The 25563-nt window shown below is 46.4% G+C and overlaps 1 protein-coding gene and 1 pseudogene across 6 annotated transcripts in view; one reads left to right on the top strand and one right to left on the bottom strand.

The window, feature by feature from the left end:
• Positions 1-564: 564 nt before the first annotated feature.
• arhgap23b (Rho GTPase activating protein 23b) overlaps positions 565-25563 on the bottom strand; it is a 73821-nt gene continuing 48822 nt past the window's right edge. For 2 of the 6 annotated variants that reach the window (XM_046369279.1, XM_046369277.1), the window contains exons 2-23: positions 23528-23719; positions 21943-21973; positions 21681-21852; positions 21503-21563; positions 19970-20933; positions 19077-19709; positions 17419-17527; positions 17257-17296; positions 16961-17098; positions 15963-16277; positions 15563-15624; positions 14808-14914; positions 14428-14534; positions 13841-13993; positions 8055-8133; positions 7714-7787; positions 7434-7523; positions 7033-7158; positions 6172-6216; positions 4956-5055; positions 3802-3833; positions 565-2029 (exon numbers count right to left, since the gene is read on the bottom strand). In XM_046369279.1, coding sequence (XP_046225235.1) covers positions 1037-2029; positions 3802-3833; positions 4956-5055; positions 6172-6216; positions 7033-7158; positions 7434-7523; positions 7714-7787; positions 8055-8133; positions 13841-13993; positions 14428-14534; positions 14808-14914; positions 15563-15624; positions 15963-16277; positions 16961-17098; positions 17257-17296; positions 17419-17527; positions 19077-19709; positions 19970-20933; positions 21503-21563; positions 21681-21852; positions 21943-21973; positions 23528-23719 — 4623 coding nt within the window. In that variant the 3' untranslated portion in view covers positions 565-1036. Of the gene's footprint in view, positions 2030-3801; positions 3933-4079; positions 4105-4955; positions 5056-6171; positions 6217-7032; positions 7159-7433; positions 7524-7713; positions 7788-8054; positions 8134-13840; positions 13994-14427; positions 14535-14807; positions 14915-15562; positions 15625-15962; positions 16278-16960; positions 17099-17256; positions 17297-17418; positions 17528-19076; positions 19710-19969; positions 20934-21502; positions 21564-21680; positions 21853-21942; positions 21974-23527; positions 23720-25563 lie in introns of all 6 variants that reach the window. The other 4 variants (XM_046369281.1, XM_046369282.1, XM_046369280.1 and 1 more) reach the window with 4 other exon arrangements.
• LOC124048011 lies at positions 8264-9373 on the top strand (annotated as a pseudogene).

The raw sequence follows: 25563 nt of genomic DNA, 5'->3' as shown, positions 1-25563 counted from the left end.
TGAGGGATCCATGTCTTTCCCTGTTGATCCACAGTGGGGCTTTGGAAGAGCTTAGTAAAGGGCAGGGAGGGCAGTACTAGTCTATGGAGAAGATGCTAACAAGTTAACTAGATGCTAACACATTGCCTAAGCTGGTCCTTAAATAACATTTGCCACTATTGTGCCATCCCAAACCATAAAACTGGAAAGAGAACCAAACTTGTACAGCTGGGACAGCATAATAGTATGAAAAAGTGGGTGCTGTTGGGGTTTAAAGTCGACAGTGTAGGCTTATGCTGGGATTCAAAACAATTTCAGGGTATAGGCATTGCGGCTTTTAAAGGCAATTTTCCTGCGTTCCCGGAGATCCCATTCATGGTAAACGCTGCATATGTCAGTTTATTATAATTTTTTACCCCTTTTTTCTCCCTAATTTTTGTGGAATCCAATTGGTAATTACAGTCTTGTCCCATCGCTGCAACTCCCATATGGACTCGGGAGAGGTGAAGGTCGAGAGCCATGCGTCCTCCGAAACACAACCCAGCCAAGCCGCACTGCTTCTTGACACAATGCCCACTTTACCCGGAAGCCAGCCGCACCAATGTGTTGGAGGAAACACTGTACACCTGGCAACCGAGCACGATGAGATAAGAACATCCCTGCCGGCCACATCCTCCCCTAACCCGGACGAAGCAGGGCCAATTGTGCGCTTCCACATTGCTCTCCCAGTCGCGTCCGGCTGCAACAGAGCCTGTACTCAAACCAGGATCTCTAGTGGCACAACTAGCACTGCGATGCAGGGCCTTAGACCACTGAGCTACTCAGGAGGCCCTGGAAACTGCCTTTAAAAGCTTCAATGCCTATAACCCGCAATCGGATTAAATCCCGGCCTTAGACTATGACCCTTGAGACTGCTTATGTATGGCATTACGCTTTGAACCTGTCGATACTCGCAATGGAGAGTGTGTTTGTGTAATATGTGTGTAAAGGGCAGTACTTTCGAGTGGGCATCTACAATGAATCACTAACTGAACACTATGAAGTTTCCTTAGCGAAGTTAGACCACAACCGTGTGGCGGCGCCAGGCTTTCCGCTTGTCTCGAGGCTCCAGGGCCGACCTCCGCTTGACAACAGTAGAACCAAGGGAGCCCTGATCTGTCCATGAAGGGGAAAAGGAGGAGGAAGGGAGAGGGGGAGAGAAAGAGACTGGAGATGGGGCTAGAGCAGAGGCTAGGTGTGAACTCCTTTGAACTTTGAGGAATGCGTCAACACACCCCTGAGGAACACCAACTGAACTGCTGCAGTGACGTTGCACTTCTGTTGTGGCTCTTACCACCTTCACGCTATCTCCCTGTCTCCCAACTCCCCCCTCGCCCTCCCCCTTACCCATCACCATATCCAAATTCATTGACTGGGGCCTTGCCCTTCCTCCCCTTGTCTTCCTATATTGCACTGGCAGTGGCTGCTGTTCCAACTGGGGCTGTTGTGTTTTCTGGGTGTTATAAGGTTGGATAGAGGCGGGCTGTCTGGAGGGGGAGAGCCAGGAGGGGACAGCGGAGCGTCCTCGGGCCAGGCCGGGGAGCTTCGAATGTGGGGAGACTGAGGGCTCTACTGGGGGGCTAGGGCTGGTGGTGGTGGGTTGGTAGTGTGTGTAGAGGAAGCTGTTAGGATGACGTTTGGGGGATGCCATCCCTTTATCTTTTGCCCATGCACTCCCTTCTTTCTTCCCTTCTCCCTCCTTCTCTCTTCCTCTGTCAGACTGCTGTTTTGCCTTTATCCTCTTCCTACACTCCTCTTCTCCCTTTTCCTCCACTTCCTCAGTTCCATTAGGGGCGCATCCTTTTCCAACCCCATCCTCCTCATCTTCCTTGGCTCCTCCCCCTACCCGGTAGTGGCTGGCTTTGATTGGCTCATGTTCGGAGTCTTCGTCGGTGCTGCTGCTCAGGGGGCGGGAGATGGGGCGTATCTTGCGTTTCCGGGTGACTGCGGAGATGATTGACAACGGGAGGAAGTCCCTGGCACTCAGGTCCTTCTTGGAACCCCATGTGCACTAAAACACAGATCCAGGATCAGTCAGAGGTTCAGTGGTTACTATGGTTTATGCTCTGTACAATGGAACCAGTGAAATAGTCCCAAAAGTGCAAACCCGGGCTAAAACGCATTTAACCCAGGTCTGGATGACAATTACAGTGCATTCGGAAAGTATTCAGATCCCTTGACTTTTTCCATATTTTGTTATGTTACAGCCTTATTCTAAACACACAATACCCCATAATGACAAATCAAAAACTGTTTTTTAGATTTTTTTTTGCAAAAAACTGAAATGTCACATTTACATAAGTATTAAGACCCTTTACTCAGTACTTTGTTGAAGCACCTTTGGCAATGAGTACAGCCTCAAATCTTCTTGGGTATGACACTACAAGCTTGGCACACCTGAATTTGGGGAGTTTCTCCCATTCTTCTCTGCAGATCTTCTCAAGCTCTGTCAGGTTGGATGGGGTGCGTTGCTGCACGGCTATTTTCAGGTCTCTAGAGATGTTTGATCGGGTTCAAGTCTGGACTCTGGCTGGGCCACTCAAGAACATTCAGAGACTTGTCCTGAAGCCACTCCTGCATTGTCTTGGCTGTGTGCTTAGTGTCGTTGTCCTGTTGGAAGGTGAACCTTCGCCACAGTCTGAGGTCCTAAGTGCTCTGGAGCAGGTTTTCATCAAGGATCTCTCTGTACTTTGCTCCTTTCATCTTTCCCTTGATCCTGACTAGTCTCCCAGTCTCTGCCGCTCGAAAACATCCCCACAGCATGATGCTGCCACCACCATGCTTCACCGTAGGGATGGTGCCAGGTTTCCTCCAGACCTGACGCTTTGCATTCAGGCCAAAGACTTCAATCTTAGTTTCATCATACCCGAGAATCTTGTTTCTCATGGTCTGAAAGTCCTTTAGGTGCCTTTTGGGAAACTCCAAGCTTGCTCTCGTGCCTTTTACTGAGGAGTGGCTTCCATCTGGCCACTCTACCATAAAGGCCTGATTGGTAGAGTGTTGCAGAGATGGTTGTCCTTCTGGAAGGTTTTTCCATCTCCACAGAGGAACTCTGGAGCTCTGTCAGAATGACCATCAGGTTCTTGGTCACCTGCCTGACCAAGGCCCTTGTCCCATTTTGGCTGGGCGGCCAGCTCTAGGAAGAGTCTTGGTGGTTCCAAACTTCTTCCATTTAAGAATAATGGAGACCACTGTGTTCTTGGGGACCTTCGATGCTACAGAAATGTTTTGGTATCCTTCCCCAGATCTGTGCCTCAACACAATCCTGTCTCGGAGGTCTACAGGCAATTCCTTCGACCTCATGGCTTGGGTTTTGCTCTGACATGCACTGTCAACTGTGGGACCTTGTATAGACAGGTGTGTGTCTTTCCAAATCATGTCCAATCAATTGAATGTACCACAGGTGGACTCCAATTAAGTTGTAGAAACATCTCAAGGATGATCAATGGAAACAGGATGCACCTGAGCTCAATTTCTGCATAGCATTTTGTGACATCGACTGATCTAAAAAGGGGTTTATAAATACATTTGATTGAATTTCGAGTTTCATAGCAAAGGGTCTGAATACTTAAGGTATCCATTTGTATTGTTTTTATATAAATTTGCTAAGATTTCTAAAAACTTGTTTTTGCTTTGTCATTATGGGGTATTGTGTGTAGATTGATAAGTGAAAAAAAAATATTTAATCAATTTTAGAATAAGGCTATAACCTAACAAAATGTGGAAAAAGTCTTCTTGAATGCACTGTATATCAAATTATGTTCAGAGTAATGCATTGCTTACCTTATCCTTAGTTGAGTCGCTGGTGGTGGAATCTGAATAAGATGAAGGTTAGGGTCACGTAAGTGAAGTAGCATGGTGGTCTTGGGCAGTCACAGCACATTAGATATCCCAGCACAATATTCATGACATCACTCCCAGAGAGAGAAATGGAGATATAGATATTTGTGGATAGACTTTCAAACCAAGGTTACACGAACAGAATGTCACAGACACATACACTCTCTCACATACGAGGTACGCACACACACACTACATTGGAGGTAGAGTCCTGCTCCTACCGAAGAGGTTGATCCACAGGCTCAGCTAGGAGGATATGGGGGCAGAAAGGTCCAGAAAGAGAGAGAAAGTGGGAAACACAGTAAGTATACAGTAGGCCTACACAGGCTGAAACCAAGCCAAACATAGTAGGATAGTAAAGCACAGCCAGAGACTGCAAATGCCAAGAGAAAAGAGCAAAGTCCACTGAATTTCAGAGACGACATCTTCATTGAAATGCATGGTGTGAAACAAGTTAATTGTGGTTTTAGGGAATGTTACAGTAAGGGAACTGTATAAAAGATCATGCTCAAATTAAGTCCCCAACCCAGTGTTAGGTGCCCCGCATTAGTGGTGGATGAGCTGAGGTGAGTTCTGCAATCCTCCTCCATACAATGTAAAGCATTTAGAACATAAAAATGCAGAAAAACAGACTTACAGAATTAAATCATTATATTTCTATAGACACACAGAAGAGGAGCTCTTCTTTGGTTATAGTTGTATCCTATGAGGTGTTCTTTAATCATGGGACGAAATACTATAGAACAAACAGAAGTTCATGCGGGACAGTGAGCAATGCTGAGAAGCCTTTGTGCAAAAACTGTCCAGAAGTAATCAAGGCAATCTCATGTAGTGGAAAAATTCCAATGCCTTTCTTTTTCACGGCTTATGCATAGCAAGAGTAACAATTAAAAATATATATAGAAAATGCACGGACAAGTTGCGGCTACAAAGTCCAATGTGACACAATCAGAGTGACAAAAACATTTCACTAAATGAGAGTGCCTTGATTACTTCTGGACATTAGTTTAGCAAAAAGGCTTTTTCTGCATTTTTCACTATCTAGCATCAACTTCTGTTTGTTCTAATTCTATTTCTATGATTTCATGTCCCCTCACCTGAAGCCTCACTTCCAGGCAGCCCTGTTCTCCCGATGTTGGAGAGCAGGTGATCGATGTTGGGGACCGGTTGCATATCCCTCTTAATATCCACAGGTGCCTGCAGACACACAGCAACACAGACATTCAAGTGAAAAAGACAGGAAGAAAGACATGACCACAGACATAACGACAGCCGTAAAGACTGATTTAACAGATAGACAGATGGATATATGGACAGACACAACAACACAGACAAATATAGTTCCGTGGTTGCCATGGACCCGAGATAGAGTTGTAATTTTTTTTTTTTTGACTAGAGAGAGTTGTAAATGTGTTTTTGACAGCACTTTTTGTTTTTACATACAGTACCAATCAAAAGTTTGGACACACCTACTCATTCAAAGGTTTTGCTTTATTTTTACTATTTTCTACATTGTAGAATAATAATGAAGACATCAAAACTATGTAATAACACATATGGAATCATGTAGTAACCAAAAAAGTGTTAAACAAATCAAAATATATTTTATATTTGAGATTCTTCTAGGCATTCTCTCAACCAGCTTCACCTGGAATGCTTTTCCAACCGTCTTGAAGGAGTTCCCACATATGCTGAGCACTTGTTGGCTGCTTTTCCTTCACTCTGCTGTCCTACTCATCCCAAACCATCTCAATTGGGTTGAGGTCAGGTGATTGTGGAGACCAGACAATTTGATGCAGCACTCCATCACTCTCCTTCTTGGAGAGTGATGGAGAGTGACTTTGTCTCTGGCCTAACATACCTCTAACAACACCTAAGCCAATATATCGTTGTCGCCCGCCCCCCGTCCCGTCCCCCCACTCAAGCCTGTCTCAGAGCATCCGAGGAGCTAAGAAAAGCGTGGTGGAGGAAAGTGCTGAGAGTGGATAGTGAAGTGGATACTGTTGTAGGCTTTTTCCTATGTGCAGCCCAGCGGAGTTGGTGGGGTGCACATAGTTGGATGAGACCTGGACAAGCCAGCCGCTGTTGAAGACCATTGTCCGGGCCAAGACCTACATGTACTTTTGTTATTAAGCGTCTTTGAGATTACCTGTACAATGAAAAGCACTATATAAAATAAATATATTATTATTATTTTTATTATAAACCGTAAACAGACGGATGGATACAGTAAGGCCGAAAAAGAAGACCACATTATTAATAAATACTTTTTCTTTAGGTTGTCGTTATGGAATTTCTTGCCCATTCACATACCTTTTCATCATTATCCACCTCTCCATCACTGAAGAACCAGTCGTGCTGAAAAATAGAGAAAGAAAAAGGAGTGTCATTACAATGTAACACTGTAACAATAGGGCGCCAGGTAGCCTAGTGGTTAAGAGCATTGGGCCAGTAACCGAAAAGTCGCTGGTTCAAAACCCTAAGCGGAGTAAGTGAAAAATCTGTCGATGTTCCCTTCTTCGGCATAATGTGAGATACAGGCTATTTATAATGGGTGGTCCTCCGGCAGTTTTCCTAACGCAACTCTATAGCTATGGTACTACTGTATTCCCTGGGTAGCCAGGAACAGAGTGGGAGGTCTGTCTGCCATGGTCAACCCCACCCTATAGGTGCCCAAAACCACACCCAGAGTGCCTTGGTTCAGATGGGCATGAATAGAGATTCTCCTCCTGTGCCCTGTAAAGGCAGTGCCAACTAGCCCACCATTGTGGGCAAGGGTTACATTTAGATTAAATTTGTTGGTGGTGGAACTGTCCCCCAAATTAGCCAAGTTACTTTTCCGTGATCATTTCTAACAGAAATCTATTCAGTTCCTTCCTAATGTATAAGCCTGGGCGGCAGGTAGCCTAGCGGTCAAGAGCGTTGGGCCAGTAATCGAAAGGTTGATGGTTTGAATCCTTGAGTCGACTAGGTGAAAAATCAGTCAATGTGCCCTTGAGCAAGGCACTTAACCCTAATTGCTCCGGTAAGTCGCTCTGGATATGAGTGTCTGCTAAATGACTAAAAATGTAAATGTACAAAATCACTGATAGGAGACCCTTGGAATGATGCCTGGGTCTGATGATCACTAGCTGACCACTGAGTAATCAAATGGTGAACAACTGCAGTTCTTACATGCAGGATGAGCGTCTCGATGATCTTGTAGCGGTCGGGCATGTGGGTGACCATGTCGGTCATGTTGTCCTCTGAGGTACGCACCAGAGTGGGACCAAACACTAGAGCCAGGTTCCTGGGCTCCATCTAGAGAGAGGGATTAATGAGGGAAAGTGAATAGTGTGGTGGGGGGGGGCAGAATGTTTGAAGGATGAAGAGAGAAAAAGTAACATGTTGAGGAAGAGGGAAGAGATGCAGACAGGTGCAGTAGTAAGGATATAAATAGAGTGAGCGAGAAAACAAAAAATATACAGATGACAAGAGGGGTAAGGGAGATATACAGTGTTATAATTGTAAAGTCAACTAATGTAGATATGATGAAATTACCATATTGAAAGAGCAGACCAGAGACCAGTTCTTACCTTGTTCTTGTCGGCGTGATCCGCCACTGTCTTCAGATGACAGACCAGGAACTTTAGAGTGTGGTGATAGTGGTCTGGAAGATCATGGATCTTAGAGAGAGAGAGAGAGAAAGAAGGGGGGGTGAAGAATATTCAAAAGGAGGGAGAATAGAGAGATGGATGCAGGGAGAAAGAGAGACAGAGGAATAGAGGGACGGAGAGACAGATAATGGAGACAGAACGAGAGAGAGGGTCAAATAATGTAAGCCCAAATTAAAGTATATACTTTTCAGCCACATACCAGTTTCTTCATGCTCTTCAGCCTGTTCCCTGAGTCCTCTAGCCGGTTGGCATCAATAAAGTCATTATACTTGTCTGCAGACAGAAGGTGTAGTGAGTAGGGGTAAAACACACACACACACACACACACACACACACACACACACACACACACACACACACACACACACACACACACACACACACACACACACACACACACACACACACACACACACACACACACACACACACACACACACACACACACGCGCACACACACACACACACACACACACACAGAGAACAAACACAGTCATCAAAGCAGTCATACAGTCACACACGCATTAAGTTTGGACTCACCATCAGTGAACAGGGGTTCTGGGAGTTTCCTAAAGAAGGACTTGAGGAGACTGCTGATCACATTCAGGTCCTGCCACCTCTGTGGACACGAGAATAACAAGTCTTATAGTTTTCCTGTCTTTTTTCTTTACCTGTCAATCAACTTGTCATTCTGTGCTCTTGAACTCGTCTCAACACGTGTAAATTAGATCTTCAAAATTAAGTCCTTGTATGTTGGTGACCTCCACCAAAACATCACCTAGGTGATGATGTTTAGTGAGGCTGGACCAATCTTTTCTGTCCATGTATGAAGGGATCGGGTTACCCATCGTTCCCTTTGCTATGCCTACGTTAACTTTTATCGGTGCTGAGCGTGCCCTGCTCATGTTCAGCAATGATATGCTTGAAGGAAGATATCTGCGCATCATGAGGTCTGACCCTGACCCTATCTTGAGGAAGAGTGGGGTGGGAAACATCATCAAGAACCTGGACAAAAAGTCCATTGGAAATAAGAATTTGTATGAGACCTCAGCATTTGGAGACATCTACTCTAGCCAGGTAGTTTGTGACGAGAATGGGAAATCCAAGGGGCTATGGTTATATCCAGTACGAGACCCAGGAGACTGCTGTTGCTTGGATGACCAAAAAGAGCAAAAGGCCAGATGAACTTGGAGCCAAGACCAGAGTTCAAGAACGTGTTTGTCAACAACCTTGGCAGAGACATGAATGATGAGAGGCTGATTGAGCTTTTTGAAAAACATGGACCAACCGTGAGTGTCAAGTTTATGATGATAGCGGGAAGTCGATGGCGTTCGAGAGGCATGAGGATACACAGAGAGCTGTGAATGAGATGAACAGAAAGGAGCTGAATGGGAGGAGGATCTATGTGGGCTGCACCCAGAAGAAAGCATTGTGCCAGACTGTGCTGAAGTTTGGGCAAATGAATCCTGACCCAAAAGGCCAGATACAGAGGTATCAACCTCTTTGTAAAGAACCTGGATGATGCCTTTGATGATAACATTTTAAGGAAGGAGTTTTCTGCATTCAGAACAAGGTAATGACAGAGGGCGGACGCAGCAAAGGCTTTGTGTCCCTTTCTTCCCCCGAGAAGGCCACCTAGGCTGTGACGGAGATGAATGGCTGTATCGTGTGCACCAAACCGCTCTGGCCTCGCCTCAGAGCAAGGCACATCGCCACAATACCTGGCCACCAGGTGCAAGCAGAGGATGGTCAGTGCCATGGCCCTGCCTAACCCCAAATTCAACCCCCGCCAGCCTCCCATTCCACAGGGAAATCATATATCCATGGTGGTGTTCGCCTTAGCAATTTCACTAGTATAAAGACCTCCTTCATTCCTGCCATTATTGAAAGAGATTGTGATACCTCGCATCTCAAAATAGGGCTACTTAATGTTAGATCCCTCACTTCCAAGGCAGTTATAGTCAATGAACTAATCACTGATCATAATCTTGATGTGATTGGACTGACTGAAACATGGCTTAAGCCTGATGAATTTACTGTGTTAAATGAGGCCTCACCTCCTGGCTACACTAGTGACCATATCCCCTGCGCATCCCTCAAAGGCGGAGGTGTTGCTAACATTTATGATACCAAATTTCAATTTACAAAAAAAAAACAGACGTTTTCGTCTTTTGAGCTTCTAGTCATGATATCTATGCAGCCTACTCAATCACTTTTTATAGCTACTGTTTACAGGCCTCACTGAGTTCCCTGAATTCCTAATCGGACCTTGTAGACATAGCAGATAATATTCTAATTTTTGGTGACTCAATATTCACATTGAAAAGTCCACAGACCCACTCCAAAGGCTTTCAGAGCCATCATCGACTCAGTGGATTTTGACCTACTCACTGCCACAGTCATACTCTGGTCCTAGTTTTGTCACATGGAATAAATGTTGTAGATCTTAATGTTTTTCCTCATAATCCTGGACTATCGGACCACCATTTCATTACATTTGCAATTGCAACAAATAATCTGCTCAGACCCCAACCAAGGAACATCAAAAGTCATGCTATAAATTCTCACATAACCCAAAGATTCCTTGATGCCCTTCCAGACTCCCTCTGTCTACCCAAGGACGTCAGAGGACAAAAATCAGTTAACCACCTAACTGACAAACTCAATTTAACCTTGCACAATACCCTAGATGCAGTCGCACCCCTAAAAACAAAAAACATTTGTCATAAGAAAGTAGCTCCCTGGTATATAGAAAATACCCAAGCTCTGAAGCAAGCTTCCAGAAAATTGGAACGGAAATGGCGCCACAACAAACTGGAAGTCTTCCGACTAGCTTGGAAAGACGGCACCGTGCAGTATCGAAGAGCCCTCACTGCTGCTCGATCATCCTATTTTTCCAACTTAATTGAGAAAATAAGAGCAATCCAAAATGTATTTTTGATACTGTCGCGAAGCTAACTAAAAAGCAGCATTCACCAAGTGAGGATGGCTTTCACTTCAGCAGTAATAAATTCATTAACTTCTTTGAGGAAAAGATCATGATCATTAGAAAGCAAATTACGGACTCCTCTTTAAATCTGCATATTCCTCCAACGCTCAGTTGTCCTGAGTCTGTACAACTCTGCCAGGACCTAGGATCAAGGGAGACACTGAAGTGTTTTAGTACTATATCTCTTGACACAATGATGAAAATAATCAAATTCCATTTGACCGTTTAGTCACGGTAACTAGGCTTCTCCAAACTGATGCTGCTGATTGTCATTAGTAGCCTACCAAACCTGCTAACTGCCTGGTACTCAGTACTCTATTGTCCCTATAATCACACTGACACAAATTATTTAGTATATGTATGTGAAGACAAGATAAAATCAAGAATAGTCTGATAGGTGACAATATTAGCCTATAACTTGTGAATGATATATTATCACTTGTGAATGATGCCCAGCTTGTGTGCAGTAGGCAAGAAACAGGGCATGCATTTTTTTGCAACTTTTTCAAATCATAGTCACACACCTCATGTAGCCTTGCCCATAGGCCTATATGTTTTAATAAGGTTTGTATTACAGCTAAAGTGACCAAATAACTTTTAATTAAGCACATTAATCCACTTTACAACTGGTGTAGAGCCTAACTAGCGTACATAGGCGGCGCATGATTTTCAAGTTTGGGGAAGATAATTAGCCACTGCACCGGGTGGTGGCTAAGGGCGCTGTACTGCAGCGCCAGCTGTGCCACCAGAGACTCTAGGTTCGCGCCCAGGCTCTGTCGTAACCGGCCGCGACCGGGAGGTCCGTGGGGCGATGCACAATTGGCCTAGCGTTGGGGAGGGTTTGGCTGGTAGGGATATCCTTGTCTCATCACGCACCAGCGACTCCTGTGGCGGGCAGGGCGCAGTGCGCGCTAACCAAGGTTGCCAGGTGCACGGTGTTTCCGTGGAGCTACTAAACAATTGGATACCACGAAATTGGGGAGAAAAAGGGGTAAAAAAATAAATAAAAGATTTAAAAAATGCACCTTTTTATAAATGCATAATCGCATTTGTGGTCACTTTTGAGAATGGTGTTTTCCCACTAATTAATTGCACTTTTGAAAATTTGTGCTTATAGCTTATTGCCGAATGCACATTGCTGCGCTTTATAGCCTATTGCAGTGTGAGCATTGCTGAAAAATGTTGAACATTCGTGCTTATAGCCTATTGCCGAGTGCACATTGCTGCGCTTTATAGCCTATTGCAGTGTGAGCATTGCTGCGCTTATATGTGAAGAAATAGCCTAATAGCTTATCAACACTTTAAGCTAAACTTTCTGATCATTGCTTTTAAAATGTTTTTGATGCGAGTGGTAGTATTCATTTGGGATCTATTGCATCCCACAACTGTCCCAGACTGTGTTTGGAATATTTATTTCTCGCACAGTAGGACAAGTTGACCAATATAATAGCTCAAATGTTGTACAATGGGGGATAGTAGATTGACATATGCTAGTGCTTTTGCTGTTTGTTAGGCCTACTCATCTTGTTGGATGATTAAAATAAATTGTGGACAGTTCTTCTAACATCTTCAGTATGCGCCTCGAAATTCGATAAGAAAGACACACGGAGTTGTGTCCCGAATGTGTCTGTCTTCACTTGTAGCCTACTTTGTAGCTGAGATGCCTTGTGGGTGAGAGGTGATTCAAAGCACGCAGCCGGGAGAAGGGAATTATAAATTAAATTAAATTATAAATATAATATTCAGCCCAAGGGCACAACGGCCACAGGTCGCAAAAGGCATAGATTGTCAAATTGTGAATGAGAGACTGATGAAGTGTGTACGGCCTGCGCAAAAAAACAAAGCAATTATTGATCAGCCATATGGCATAGCGAGATCTGGGCCTAACATAAGGACAACTCAGAGTATGCTATTCTGTTCTTCTGAAATAGACAACATTTTCTTCACATCATGTTTCTTTAGAACTGTCTAAAATAAATAATGGATTTATTGTAATGGTGCAGGCTATATTCAATGGATTTACTAGACTTTTTAAAAGTAGATGTTTCAAAGGTCGGCATGTAGGCTATGGAAGCCAGGAGATGCTAAATGTTTATGCTAATTAATGGTCAATTACTTAACATAACTGCCAGTGAGACCGGCAGTTATTTGCTTGACAGTCACCGGCTGATTTTATGACCGCCACAGCCCTTGCCCAGACCAATTCACCTGCTTACTACTTCAGCAACCAACTGGCTCAGCTGATTCCCAGCCCTCACTGGGTGACCCAGGTGTCTGACATAATGCCCGCTCAGTGGATGGCCACCCAGGCCTTGGGCCAGCGATCACGTGCTGCCACTGCAGACGCAGCCACAGCCATGAGCAAGCCTCAGTAATAGAATCAAACAGCACCATAAAGTGTACTAGCAAGCAGTATGCTCATCATTCATCTGAGTGTGATTATACAATCTCTGTGCTCTTTTCATGTCTGCACAGTTTGATTGTTGATGTCTAGTAATTCCTATAGAGGGAGCACACAGCAAGCTTATCTTTCATTACAAATGTGACTGAAACAAGCGTTGTTGTCCTTGTAAGTCATTTTATATCCCCCCCTTTCAGGGACATAACATACGCAGCTGGCGACAGAGTAACTAAACACATACTGCCCATTCGAGTCTAGGAGCCAAACCAGGCTAAAAGCCGAACAGAAATCTGTCCAAACACTGGAGCTTGAAGCCAACAGAGTATCCTGGAGACTTCCTTCACCGAAGAAGAAATTATTTTACACTGAAAAGTACAAAACTCGGGGAACACTGCTGTGCAAACCCCCCTTTGGCTCCCTCTAAATGGAATTATATATTAATATAAAAGTACTTCTTAATTTGTTTTATTCATGATTGACTCTGCCGTGCCTAACTAAGGTTAGACCTTGATGATAAAACTACCAAAGTTAATTTTAGAAAATAGGGTAAAAAGCCAAATTTATTGTAAGTCTGGAAAAATAGGAATATTCAAAGTTTCCTTAGCCGTTTAATGTCCTCATGTCACATATTATATCTAATTTTGACTGAATTTCTCACTCTCTCCCCCTCTCTTTTTTATCTCTTACTCTGTCAGCCTTTCTCGGTATCACAAGCACACCTATAATCCACCTCCTTCTTACTCCCTCAGTCTCTCTTTCTAGTATGTTGTAACACACACACAACACACACACACACACACACACACACACACACACACACACACACACACACACACACACACACACACACACACACACACACACACACACACACACACACACACACACACACACACACACACACACACACACACACACACACACACACACACACACCTCCTCAGTAATGTTGATCTCCAGGCCCCTGTTGAGCTGCTCCTGCAGGTTGGACACCATGGCATTGTTGCCCGGCACCCTGTAGACGCCAGTGTACTCCAGACCCATGCTCTCCACCAGCCCACAGCACAGCTCCACAATCAGAGGGACAAACTGGGGGAGGGGGGAGAAAGAGAGAGTAGATGGAGGGGGAAAGAGAGAGAGCGAGAGAAAGAAACAAAGAGAAAGATTAAAGGGGTAGAGGAGGATTAGATCGAGGGGAGAGACGGAGACAGGAGTGTCAGAGAGAAGGATGTTAGTAATGAATACATTTCTATTTCATAGACAAATGAGAGGCAGAGCAAGAGAGCGAGAAAGGGATAGCAACACATTGCCAGATAATATGACAAAAGTAGCAATGGATACTGCCTGCATGGATAATGCATTATTGCGCTTTTCAGTTGGTCTTGAGATGTTTGCATGTCATGGGGTAACACACCCCATTCCCCGAAAATGTGAGACACTGAGAACACATTGAGAAGAGGGAAGAGCGATAGGGAATATGTCAATGGTGATCGAGGAACAGAGTAGATCGACAACTGACAAACCTTGTTGTTAACAGCAGGTTGACAGTCCTCAAGTCGCACTCCAAACACCTTGGGGCCTGTCTTCTTTGCTTTCTTCATGATGATACCCCATGGACCCTTGCTCTCATCTAAAACAGACAGACAGATAAACAGAAAGAGAACACAGACAATTTACAAAGCAGCCCTTAAGTACAGCAAACTCCTGAAAAAATGCAATGGCTTGGTACTGTCCTAAAATCATGCACTAAGCCAACATTTTGTAGCGGAAATTAAAAACAGTGTTTCTTATTGGACAAGTCCAGGTAGTCCCTCCAGGTTTCAGTCCGTTTTCTTCCGTTTGGTGCCTAATGAACCTTTACGCCATGCTTGTGCCATGGGACTGTGGCATGTGTGTCACTCACCCTTGCTGGAGGAGCGGTTCATGAAAGCGTTGTCTGTCTTGGCCAGGAGGAAGGGGGGCATCATGCGATGGGCCCTGGGAGAGGTGTCTGGTTTATTGCCTGTTGTACTGGATGGAGACAAAGAGAGGGCTGGAATATTGTACGTGTCACGCCCTGATCTGTTTCACCGGTCCTTGTGCTTGTCTCCACCCCCTCCAGGAGTCGCCCATCTTCCCCACTTATCCTCTGGGTATTTATATCTGTGTTTTCTGTCTGTCTGTGCCATTTTGTCTTGTTTACCAGCGTTTGTCCTGTCAGTTCCTGTCTATTCCCAGCCTCTATTTTTCTCATCCTCCTGATTTTTCACCCTTGCCTGTCCTGACCATGTACCCACCCGCCTGGCCACTCTGCCTGTCCCTGACCCTGAGCCTACCTGCACCTTTGCTCCAACTCTGGATTATCGACCCCTGCCTGCCTTGACCTGTCATTTGCCTGCCCCTGTAGTTAACATATAAACTGTATAAACATGGTTGCTTCTGCACTTGGGTCTTACCTTGATACCTGATAGTATGGGCATTTAGAAGAAAAACAAAAGGCCCATGAACATAACGACAAATGTAATGATGGTAAGATTTACTCTAGCGTTTGTGCCAAGAACCAAAAGGGAAAAATAAAGGTTGTAAGAGTGCATTGATATTTGGGAAAAGTAGTTTACATGGATTTAGTGTGTAAAACGCTTAGAATTAAGTGAGTGTGGTTAGGGGTGCGTAGCTTACGTTTGTTTCCTGTAGTCATTGAGCTTCTTGCTGATGAGCGCTTGTCTGGAAAAACCCAGCTCCTGAAACACAAGCAAAAGACAGTTTTGTATATTATGTTGATTACATGTTATGTTTACATTTTTTTTAAGCTATTCTGCCTAGTTCTGTTCCCCCCCTCATCTAAGATAATTTTGTTTCTATTGGTTTCAATTGTCAATTTGATGCCAGATGACCTGAATGTTGCTTTGGGGGCCCTAAACTTGGGGAAAGACTGGAGAGTGGGCCCTCCACAGAATTTAACAGAACAAAGTATAAGTATTATACTGTATCACTATGATGCACTCTTTTAAAACATTTTTTTAAACCAGTTAAATGATGCACTCTTCCTCAGTTTAATATAATCTTTGTTTCCACCTACCTCGTTGTCTGTCTTGCTGTTCTCTCTGATGACCCGGATCCAGCCCAGCATGTCATCCCTGTCCTCCGCCTGCAACAGGTACTCACAGAAGTCTTGAGTGGTCAGCCTCAGAGTGTGCTTACGCTTGGTTTCGCTATAGGCAATGTCAATCAGGCAGCCGCGGATGCTGATTGGAGGGTGCTCGTCCTCCCCGTGGCCAGGTCCCGCCCCCGCCCCGTGGAGGACCGCCTCCCGCTTGTCTTTGTAGAGCAAAAGGCAGTGGGAGCGCAGCACGGAGAAGACGTGCTTCCACGGACGCATGCCGCCGCCCACCTTCTGTGGTTGGTGGAGAGAGAGGGAGAGGGAGAGAGAGAGACAGACAGAGAGAGAGAGAGAGAGAGAGAGAGAGAGAGAGAGAGAGAGAGAGAGAGAGATTATATTTCTTTCATGTTTTTTCTGTGAGCGCAATATTTTACATAGTTTAGCGCAGAAAACGTGGTATTTAAATACAATAACCATAAACCATTGCGCGCCTATTTGTCCGGTCTGTGTGTGTTTCTTTTACGCCTGCTACATTAGGTTAGTGTGGGGCAGACACGGAGAGAGAGAAGAGACAGAAGAATGCGTGATCTGGAGGAAGAGAGCAGCTGCTTCGCTAGGTACAGTATCTCTACCTGAAAATACATGATCTAAGTGGTTGATAGTTGGTATTTAGCCTTATTTACTTTGAAGAACTACTAAAACAGTGATTTTGTCAGACCGCATAGGCAGCAGCTCTATAGAGATGAGATGATGACTTGGAAATGAAATAATAAAGTAATCAAATAAAACAAATGTAATATTCACAACTGAAATATTTTATTACGGTAAAGTAATGTGAATAAATTACGCTTAATAAGTGATAAGCAGTAATGGTCAGTCACTACCATCACAGGACTTTTAATTGAATGCATTGAATGGGAATCAATTGTTTGGTTCCCACAAGGATAGCAAAACAAAAGTGTGTGTGTGTGTATTACTTTTCCCTTCTCCGTGAGGATCTGTTTGTAGTGAAGCCAGCCGTCCTTGCGTACGTCACTGAAGGTGATGGTCCCCAGCTCGGAGGTGGAGTGACGTTTCGACCGCGCCTCCTCTGCAGCACGTAGACTCTCCAGAGACTGGAATACACAGCCAATCATACCACACAACCACAGCTCAGAGCCAATCAGATCACAAAATCAAGTACAGTTCTCATGTGATTGGTCCAAAGCTGACGCAGACAAAATAAAATATAATGATAAAATAAAAGATGAAACAGCGATTAGATAATATTCACCCCATCAGTGAAAAAGCTCTTGACCCTTTTTGGTAGTCTCCTGTGGAAAGATATTTGAGAATGTTGCATGACTGACCGCACAGAAAAACAAGATATATTCATATCTCCTGACCTTTTTTGACCTCTGCATATAGTCTTCAGACAACAAGGGGCCAAACTTACGAGAAGACACGGCCTTCCTCCCGGAAGGTGTTGAGGCCCTCGTCACATGACTTGGAGCGCTCCGTGGTAATGGCCAGCAGGTAGGAGGAACGGCGGCTTTTGATACTGCCTTCTCAGAAAGAAAGAAAAGAGAGGGACATGGTGAGAGAGAGATATGCAGACATGCAAAAAGAACACAGTGACGTGAGATAGCTCAAAATGGGAAGGCATTCTAGACATGTCAGAGAGAAGCAAACACAGAACACATTGAGCCTGGAAATAGAGATGGATGGGGGGGGGCAGTTGAAGGGGGTTTGAGGTTTAAGTACAATCTTCCTTGTTTTGACATGTGTACCTGTTTTTGCACTTACCCTGTATCGACTGACTGGGGATATCGACAACATTCGGTGTAGAAGTGAAAACAGGTCTACATGCCAAAACGTGGGAAATCGCTCTAAAGGAAGTGATGGCGGTATGGTGAGGAGAGGTGAGGTGAATTGGGGACACTCACTGCTGTCCTGGGAGCGGAGTTTGACGAGGGGGGGAGGTAGAGGAGGAGAGGGTGACAGGGGAGACAGTAGTGGAACTAGAGGTGAGGGCACAGGGCAAAGAGGACACAAGAGGGCACGGGGCACTGGAGGAGGACACCACGGAGCAGGCGGGCACGTGGCGGGCACGTAGGTCAGCGCTAGGGCTGATGGGGTCATCTGTGAGGGGTCAGGGGTTAGAGGTCAGAGGTTAGGAGTCATCGAGGAAGACGGTCATAATAGAAATAAGTATTATCTCCTATGTAAAATAGCATATTTCTACGGGAGAGTCAAAATGTACTAGTGAGTTACACCACTGGATAGACAGAGTCATGTTACAGACACACACCTCAGGGACATACATAGGTGTTACCACACAAGCACACTGAAGGTAATACGTGTGTGAAAATCTATATTTCTCTGGACACGGAAGACTTACACACATACACTGCACTAAAAGTTTCAAGTTACAAAGACATTTACTCAGTTATACACATATAACATATAACTTATGTACAGTATATGTGTATACACTGAGCGTACAAAACATTAAGAACACTTGCTCTTTCCATGATATAGACTGACCAGGTGCATTCAGGTGAAAGCTATGGTCCCTTATTGAAGTCACCTGTTAAATCCACTTCAATCAGTGTAGATGAAGGGGAGGAGACAGGTTAAAGAATCATTTTTAAGCCTTGAGACAACTGAGGCATGGATTGTGTATGTGTGCCATTCAGAGGGTAGGGCAAGGCAAAAAAATGTAATTGCCTTTGAACAGGGTATGGTAATAGATGCCAGGCGCACCAGTTTGTGTCAAGAACTGCACCGCTGCTGGGTTTTTCACGCTCAACAGTTTCATCCAGCCAACATGACACAACTGTGGGAAGCATTCGTCCATGCCCTGACGAATTGAGTCTGTTCTGAGGGCAAAACGGGGGAGTGCAACTCAATATTAGGAAGGTGTTCCTAATATTCGGTATACTCAGTGTACATCACAGTTGGCGTTCTCATTGAAGTCTCAGTGAAAAGCATTGAAGAAAATTGGAATTAAACCCTGGTATAAATGTATAATTCCCTCCCCCAACTATTCATAAAGAAAGGGAAGGGAGGAAGGTGGAAATTGGAGAGTAGGGTGGGGTACTAACTACTAACCTATAAAGGGAATGGAGGCCAGGGAGTCGGGTGTGCTGTGGTGGGGTTGCAGGCTACCGTTGGGCCTCCTTAGACTGTCCCCCATTCTGGTACCCCCAGAGACGGGCGAGGGTGTCCCTGCAGTGGGGTTGTTTGGGGAGGGCAGCAGCCCGACGGGGGGCTCGGCCGAATCCACTGGGAGGGCGTAGAGGGGGTGACGGAGGGCCTGCACAGGGGTCCGACGCCCCATAGGGGGCTTCTGCCTCAGCACCACCTCCTGGCCCGGAGGGAGAGGAGACACCGTCTCCCTCGACTCCCCCCTATCCTCCCCCAGCACTCTCTCATCCTCCGACGAAGAAGGGATGACGGCCGGGGTGGAGGAAGGACGAGGAACTACCACCCCCCCTCCTATCCAGCCTCCCTCGCAGTCTGAGGGGCTGGTTTTGGCACTGGGTGCCCAGTTGAGGTGGGGTCCGATGTAGGTGGGTTCTCTGAAGGAGTGGGCTTGTTGGAGGAGGTGGCTGGCCTTGCGGCAGAAGGAGGGGCTGTAGCTCTTGTAACCCACCAGCTCCTCTTCCTCCAACCTCCTGCTCTGGGTCTGGGGCTCAGCCACCTGCTGCTGCTGGGTCTGCCGACCAACGGAGGGGGCTGTGGCTGTGGGGAAAAGGTAGACATAATATAGGCAGAGTTCAGCAGGAGAAGTACTGGCTAAATGCCAATTCCTTGCCCTCCTCCTAAAAGCGTGCACTTGCTTAAACCCCCTCATGGATTTTAAGGCATGCTAGAGTGGTGTATGTTGTATGTTAAATCCACAAGGGGAGTGAGTAAGTGTACACTTTAGGGAGATAGGCAGGAAGACAGACATCTCCCCATCTATCTATCCATCTAAATATCTCTATGCATGTGGAGCTTACCCAGTGTGGCTGCAGTTGTGGCTGTAACCGTGTGGTGGTTTCCCAAGTCCTTGTCCTGCTCCTTGGCACCCTGCGACGGCCAGGCGGGGGCTCTCTCGCAGTGCGGCGACACCAGCGCAGCCGCCTGGGCTAGCGTCTCCTGTGAGCGCCCGTAGTTGCGTTCGTACGATGCGTACGCCGCCAGCAGGCTTTCGGAGCACGAACGGCTCCCTGGCCCGGACACTCCCCCCCAGCCTCCCAGCCAATAGGAATCGTGGGAGGCGGCTGCTGCCTGGTGGTGGAGCATCAGAGTTTCTTGGGAAACGCCGTGGTCTCTGTGAGCGATGGAGGACATAGAGTTAGACCCAGGACCTCCAGCGCCACCAGGTCCCAGCGCTAAGCCCAACCCCAGCTCGGCTAACCGATCCTGGGATATGCTCCGGTGTCGAGGGGACATGCGCTCGGCCGCCTCTGCCTGGCTGTAGTACCAGTCCGACAGCGCCTGGTGGCACATGGCGTCGCTGTGGGCACGCGTAGCCGGTAAACTTCCCTTCCGGGCGGGCATGTGGGGCAGGGTTGCAGAGGCGATGGCGGCGTTGTGGTTGGCAAAGTGGAAATCCAGTGCGCTGACGGCCGAAGACGAGCGCCCGCGGTTCTGCCCCAAAGATGGCAGCCAATCTCCCTCTTGTCCTGCCGAGGAGCCAAAATGGCCTCCGCCATCCTCCTCGTTTTCTCCCGGACCCCTGGGCCTGCCGGAGGTCTGAGTTACGTTAACCGCGGCAGAGCGGTTGTCCAAGGGGGATGCCTGGTTAACAGGGCTGGGGCGGCAGTGCCAGTTGTCCAGGGGGCTTTGGTGGTTGGGTGGCAGAGGGGCCGTGGAAGTGGGCTTGGCACGGGGGTAGCAGAGTGGGGGAGGGTCGGGGATATGCTGCGCCCCTCCCGTGTATGGCTCATTTCCTCTCAGGTAGGCATCCTGAGAGTACGCCTGTATGGGAGGGAAGAGGAGAGCGGGAGCATGAGAGACAGAAAAAATGAAGAGATAGAAAGGAGCTGGAGAGGGAGGCAAGGGATCGAAAAGAGTAGAAAGCAGGTGCGAAGTAGTATTTCACACAAAATGAACACATTCCGTTTGGTAGTCTAACGCGTTCCGTGGCACGTGACATGATTTGACAACCTGTTTCCAATACATTTGAAATGTATTTCGGAACTAAAAATCCACTCCAAACTAGCCTGTCAGGTGTTTGTGAAAGCAAAGGAGGGTGGAATGCATTTTTCTATTATTATTATTATTATTTTTTTACATATTACAATTCAATTTGTGTTACAATGAAAACGTCTTATTGTGTAATTATTGTATATCCCGTAGGGATAGTTCAGCACTGGAATTATATGAAATGTTTGTAATTGTCTACACATTACTACTAACTCGATATTCTTCACCAAACCAAATTGCTTTTGTGATTGTGAGGTGTATTTTTATTGGGCTATGATTATAAATAATTTGATGTGTGGGAAGGAGGAGAGGAGAGAAAGAAACAGAAATCTCATACTCACACTTACCAACTGCAACACATCCTCATCTTTTGGCATGATGCAGAGCTCCAGAACATTCTCGCTGGAAGAGGGATAGAGGAGAGATAGTAAAATAATGGGCCGTTGTGTAAAGTTATGTAACAAGTATTATATAACGTGTCATATCACATGTGTGTAGGTGCCTGCATGTGTGTCTCACCTGTTCTGGATCAACGCGATCACCTGAGAGTAGGTCTTCCCTAATACACTTTCCCCATTCACCTTTACCAGTCTGTCCCCTGTACACAGGCCAGCTTGGTGGGCGGGGCTTTTCTCCCTCACACTCTTTACAAAGATGGTGTCCATGGGCTCCAGACGACCCCTTTGACAACCTGGGACACACAAACGTGGCATATATTCGTTAAACATTTTTAAACAACGCACACCAAAGGACTGTATAACGACACATAGAAAACCCTCACCTTTTCCATTGCCGTTTCCATTCTCCTCGTCCTGCAGAGAAAGGAGAGGAAGACAAGTGAGACGCCTAGAAAACTAGTAAACAGAGACCAAGCAGACCTGTTGTTTTGTGGCTCTACCACAAGGAGATGCTATCTCCCCCAGGCAGTCAGAGCGGCGTTTGTTGGTGTGGCTACAAACGCATTAACGCACACCTAAACGGGCCTCATCATAGCAACACACAGAAATGGATTGACAGTGACAAAAACACTCATGAGCCAGCATATGCTCACATGGTTTACCTCAATTTATCACACATACATGCACAGTTCATCTCTCTCTGACACACACACACACACAATAACCCACTCCCTACTCCACCCTCACACACACACACACACACACACACACACACACACACACACACACACACACACACACACACACACACACACACACACACACACACACACACACACACACACACACACACACACACACACACACACACACACACACACACAGGCCCCAGCTGACTGGGCAGTTTAGGTCTGGCCGGCTGGCTGACTGAGCTCATTCCAGTCAGGCAGACAATGACCTGGGCTTTACAGCCACATAATAGAGACCTACATACCCTGGAGTAGGAACCAGTGATACTACCACCTTTCTCATACTCTACTCCTCTTCTATTTACCTTCTCATCTCCTGTTCTGCTTGCTCTCTCCTCTCTGGCTCCCTCTCCTCTCTGGCCCCCTCTCCTCTCTGGCTCCCTCTCCTCTCTGGCTCCCTCTCCTCTCTGGCTCCCTCTCCTCTCTGGCTCCCTCTCCTCTGGCTCCCTCTCCTCTCTGGCTCCCTCTCCTCTCTGGCTCCCTCTCCTCTCTGGCTCCCTCTCCTCTCTGGCTCCCTCTCCTCTCTGGCCCCCTCTCCTCTCTGGCTCCCTCTCCTCTCTGGCTCCCTCTCCTCTCTGGCCCCCTCTCCTCTCTGGCTCCCTCTCCTCTCTGGCTCCCTCTCCTCTCTGGCTCCCTCTCCTCTCTGGCTCCCTCTCCTCTCTGGCTCCCTCTCCTCTCTGGCCCACTCTCCTCTCTGGCCCACTCTCCTCACTGGCCCCCTCTCCTCTCTGGCTCCCTCTCCTCTCTGGCTCCCTCTCCTCTCTGGCCCCCTCTCCTCTCTGGCCCCCTCTCCTCTCTAGCCCCCTCTCCTCTCCTTCTCTTCTCATCTTCTGTTTAACATATTCTTTCCTCGCTCTCTTCTCCTCCTTTCCTCTTTTACCCCATTTGCCTCTTTTATTTACTTCTCTGTTCCTCTCTTCTCTCCCCTCCCTGTAGGTCAGTGGTCCCCAACCCTGGTCCTAGGGAGCTACAGGATGTGTGGGCTTTTCCTCCACTGGTTGGTGACCATTGGTCAGGACACCTCCATAAGTGTGAAAACGGTTAGGGTAACACACACACACACCTGTAATTCTGTGACTTCACGACCCCTCTTAATTTGGTCATGAGACACAATTAACCTCTACACGACTGGAGGTTAGTAGATCAGCATAAGCTTGGTAGGGAAATCTGTAAAATGAACGTAATGCATTCCATCGTGGGGTCTATGAACCATTGTTACCTTGAGGTTATTGTGGAGGGAGGACTCTGGCGGGTACACAATGAAGTGGCGCAGCGTGAAGCCGAAGCCCTGGGAGTTCTTCTGCAGGAGCACCGTACGAGGGCCCTGCCACGCCACGCCCTCAACCTCGCCCGACGACAGCGACCGAGTGTTCTCATTGGATGACAGGGCGCCATCATTCCGCCCTTTAGCCTATGAGGGACACAGATGAGGAGGATTTAAGAAAAGGGGTCAAAGTCAATATTAGCTATTCAATTCATTAGTACCACTTTCTAAATGTATCAGTGATTTCAATGTGTCAATGTAAGTTAGGTAAAGTGAGCTGAGGGTGTAAGTGTAAACTGTGAATTAGGTCAGTGAGTCCAAACATATCCTCCATGTCGGTGAGAAATGCATTGCTTAAGTGTGAAACGTCAGAGACACTTCTATTAGCGATAATAGCTATATACCACACAGGTTTGGGACCAGGCTAGAGAGACTTTAAAAAAAAACTCCACCCAGAATTCTGGAATTCCACCAATGCCTTTCTCTCTCTCTCAGGAATAATATCTATTTTAACGACCCACCTCTCCCATAATCACCTGCAACACAATGGAGGGGTAAAAATACATGTTGGAGCGGGTATTTATGTCTAACAATTATGGAACAACAGGACTCGATCATGACACACACACACGTTAGGCACGCATGAACATGCACTCATGTGCGCAAACACACATACACCCACACACACACTATCACGCCCTGACTTTTCTACTATTCTCTATGTTTGGTTAGGTCAGGGTGTGACTCGGGTGGGAAAGTCTATGTTATCTATTTCTTTGTTTTTGGCCGAGTGTGGTTCCCAATCAGAGGCAGCTGTCTATCGTTGGATCTGATTGGGGATCATATATATGGTCTTTTGGGTTTTGTGGGACCTTGTTTTCTGTGTAGTGTCTGTACCTGACAGAACTGTGCGCTTTCGTTTTCACTTTGGTTATTTTGTTTGAGTGTTTAAAAAAATAATAATAATCATGAACACTTTCCACACTGCGCTTTGGTCCACTCCTTTCGACGAGAGTCGTTACACACACCTAAAGAAAAATAAGACTCACGCATCTTTGTGTGTTTGGAGTCTTTGTGTCTGTAACACCTTGGGGATACACTGGTGGTCCATATACATTTTTCTTAGGCGGGATTCAGTATCTAACAGCAACATATTCTATTGAAAACGGTTTTAATATGTAGAAACAGAGATTGGCAGGGGGATACATACCTTCACCCTGCTTAGGCCTAAGTAATATTAGGAAAAAGCTCCTGGCGAGGGCACCATACAGCAGACGTAGCTTTTTAGTGTATATAGCTTTTTAGTGTGTATCTTTTTAGTGTCTAGCTAGCGTCTTTATCTTATCACACAACCTCTCCTGATAGCCTTCGGCCCTCTTCCTTCTTCATCCCACCCTGCCCTTGACTTCCTATACTCCCTCCTGCCTTCGTTCTCCACTCCCCCGCCTCCCCCTTCCCCACAAACTCACAAGGCCAGGCCACACTGCACCGCACCACAACAACAGGAAGTGGAGAGCCTTGAACAGGAAGTGAGGCATGGTGCCTGAGCTAACTGGCCCATTTGGGGATTCAGGGAATCCTTCGCCTCTAAGAATAGAGTGGCTAGGGAGGGGACTCTGTGTGTGTGTGTGTGTGTGTGTGTGTGTGTGTGTGTGTGTGTGTGTGTGTGTGTGTGTGTGTGTGTGTGTGTGTGTGTGTGTGTGTGTGTGTGTGTGTGTGTGTGTGTGTGTGTGTGTGTGTGTGTGTGTGTGTGTGTGTGTGTGTGGCAGGGAGGGGACTGTGTGTGTGTGTGTGTGTGTGTGTGTGTGGCAGGGAGGGGGACTCTCTTTCCGATGGGGGCTCCAGTTCCATTGCAAACACCCCTCCCTTTATACCCAGCCCAACATTGTGACTAGCATTCAAGCATCTGGAATTCCGGGATCCACATTGACAGGTTGAATTATTCTGTTGACTTCCCATCTGTAATAGCCCCTTATGAAATGCTGTGTGTT

The sequence above is a fragment of the Oncorhynchus gorbuscha genome, linkage group LG11, assembly GCF_021184085.1.
Source record: "Oncorhynchus gorbuscha isolate QuinsamMale2020 ecotype Even-year linkage group LG11, OgorEven_v1.0, whole genome shotgun sequence".
Lineage (NCBI taxonomy): Eukaryota > Metazoa > Chordata > Actinopteri > Salmoniformes > Salmonidae > Oncorhynchus > Oncorhynchus gorbuscha.
This window is presented reverse-complemented; position numbering and strand designations above follow the sequence as displayed.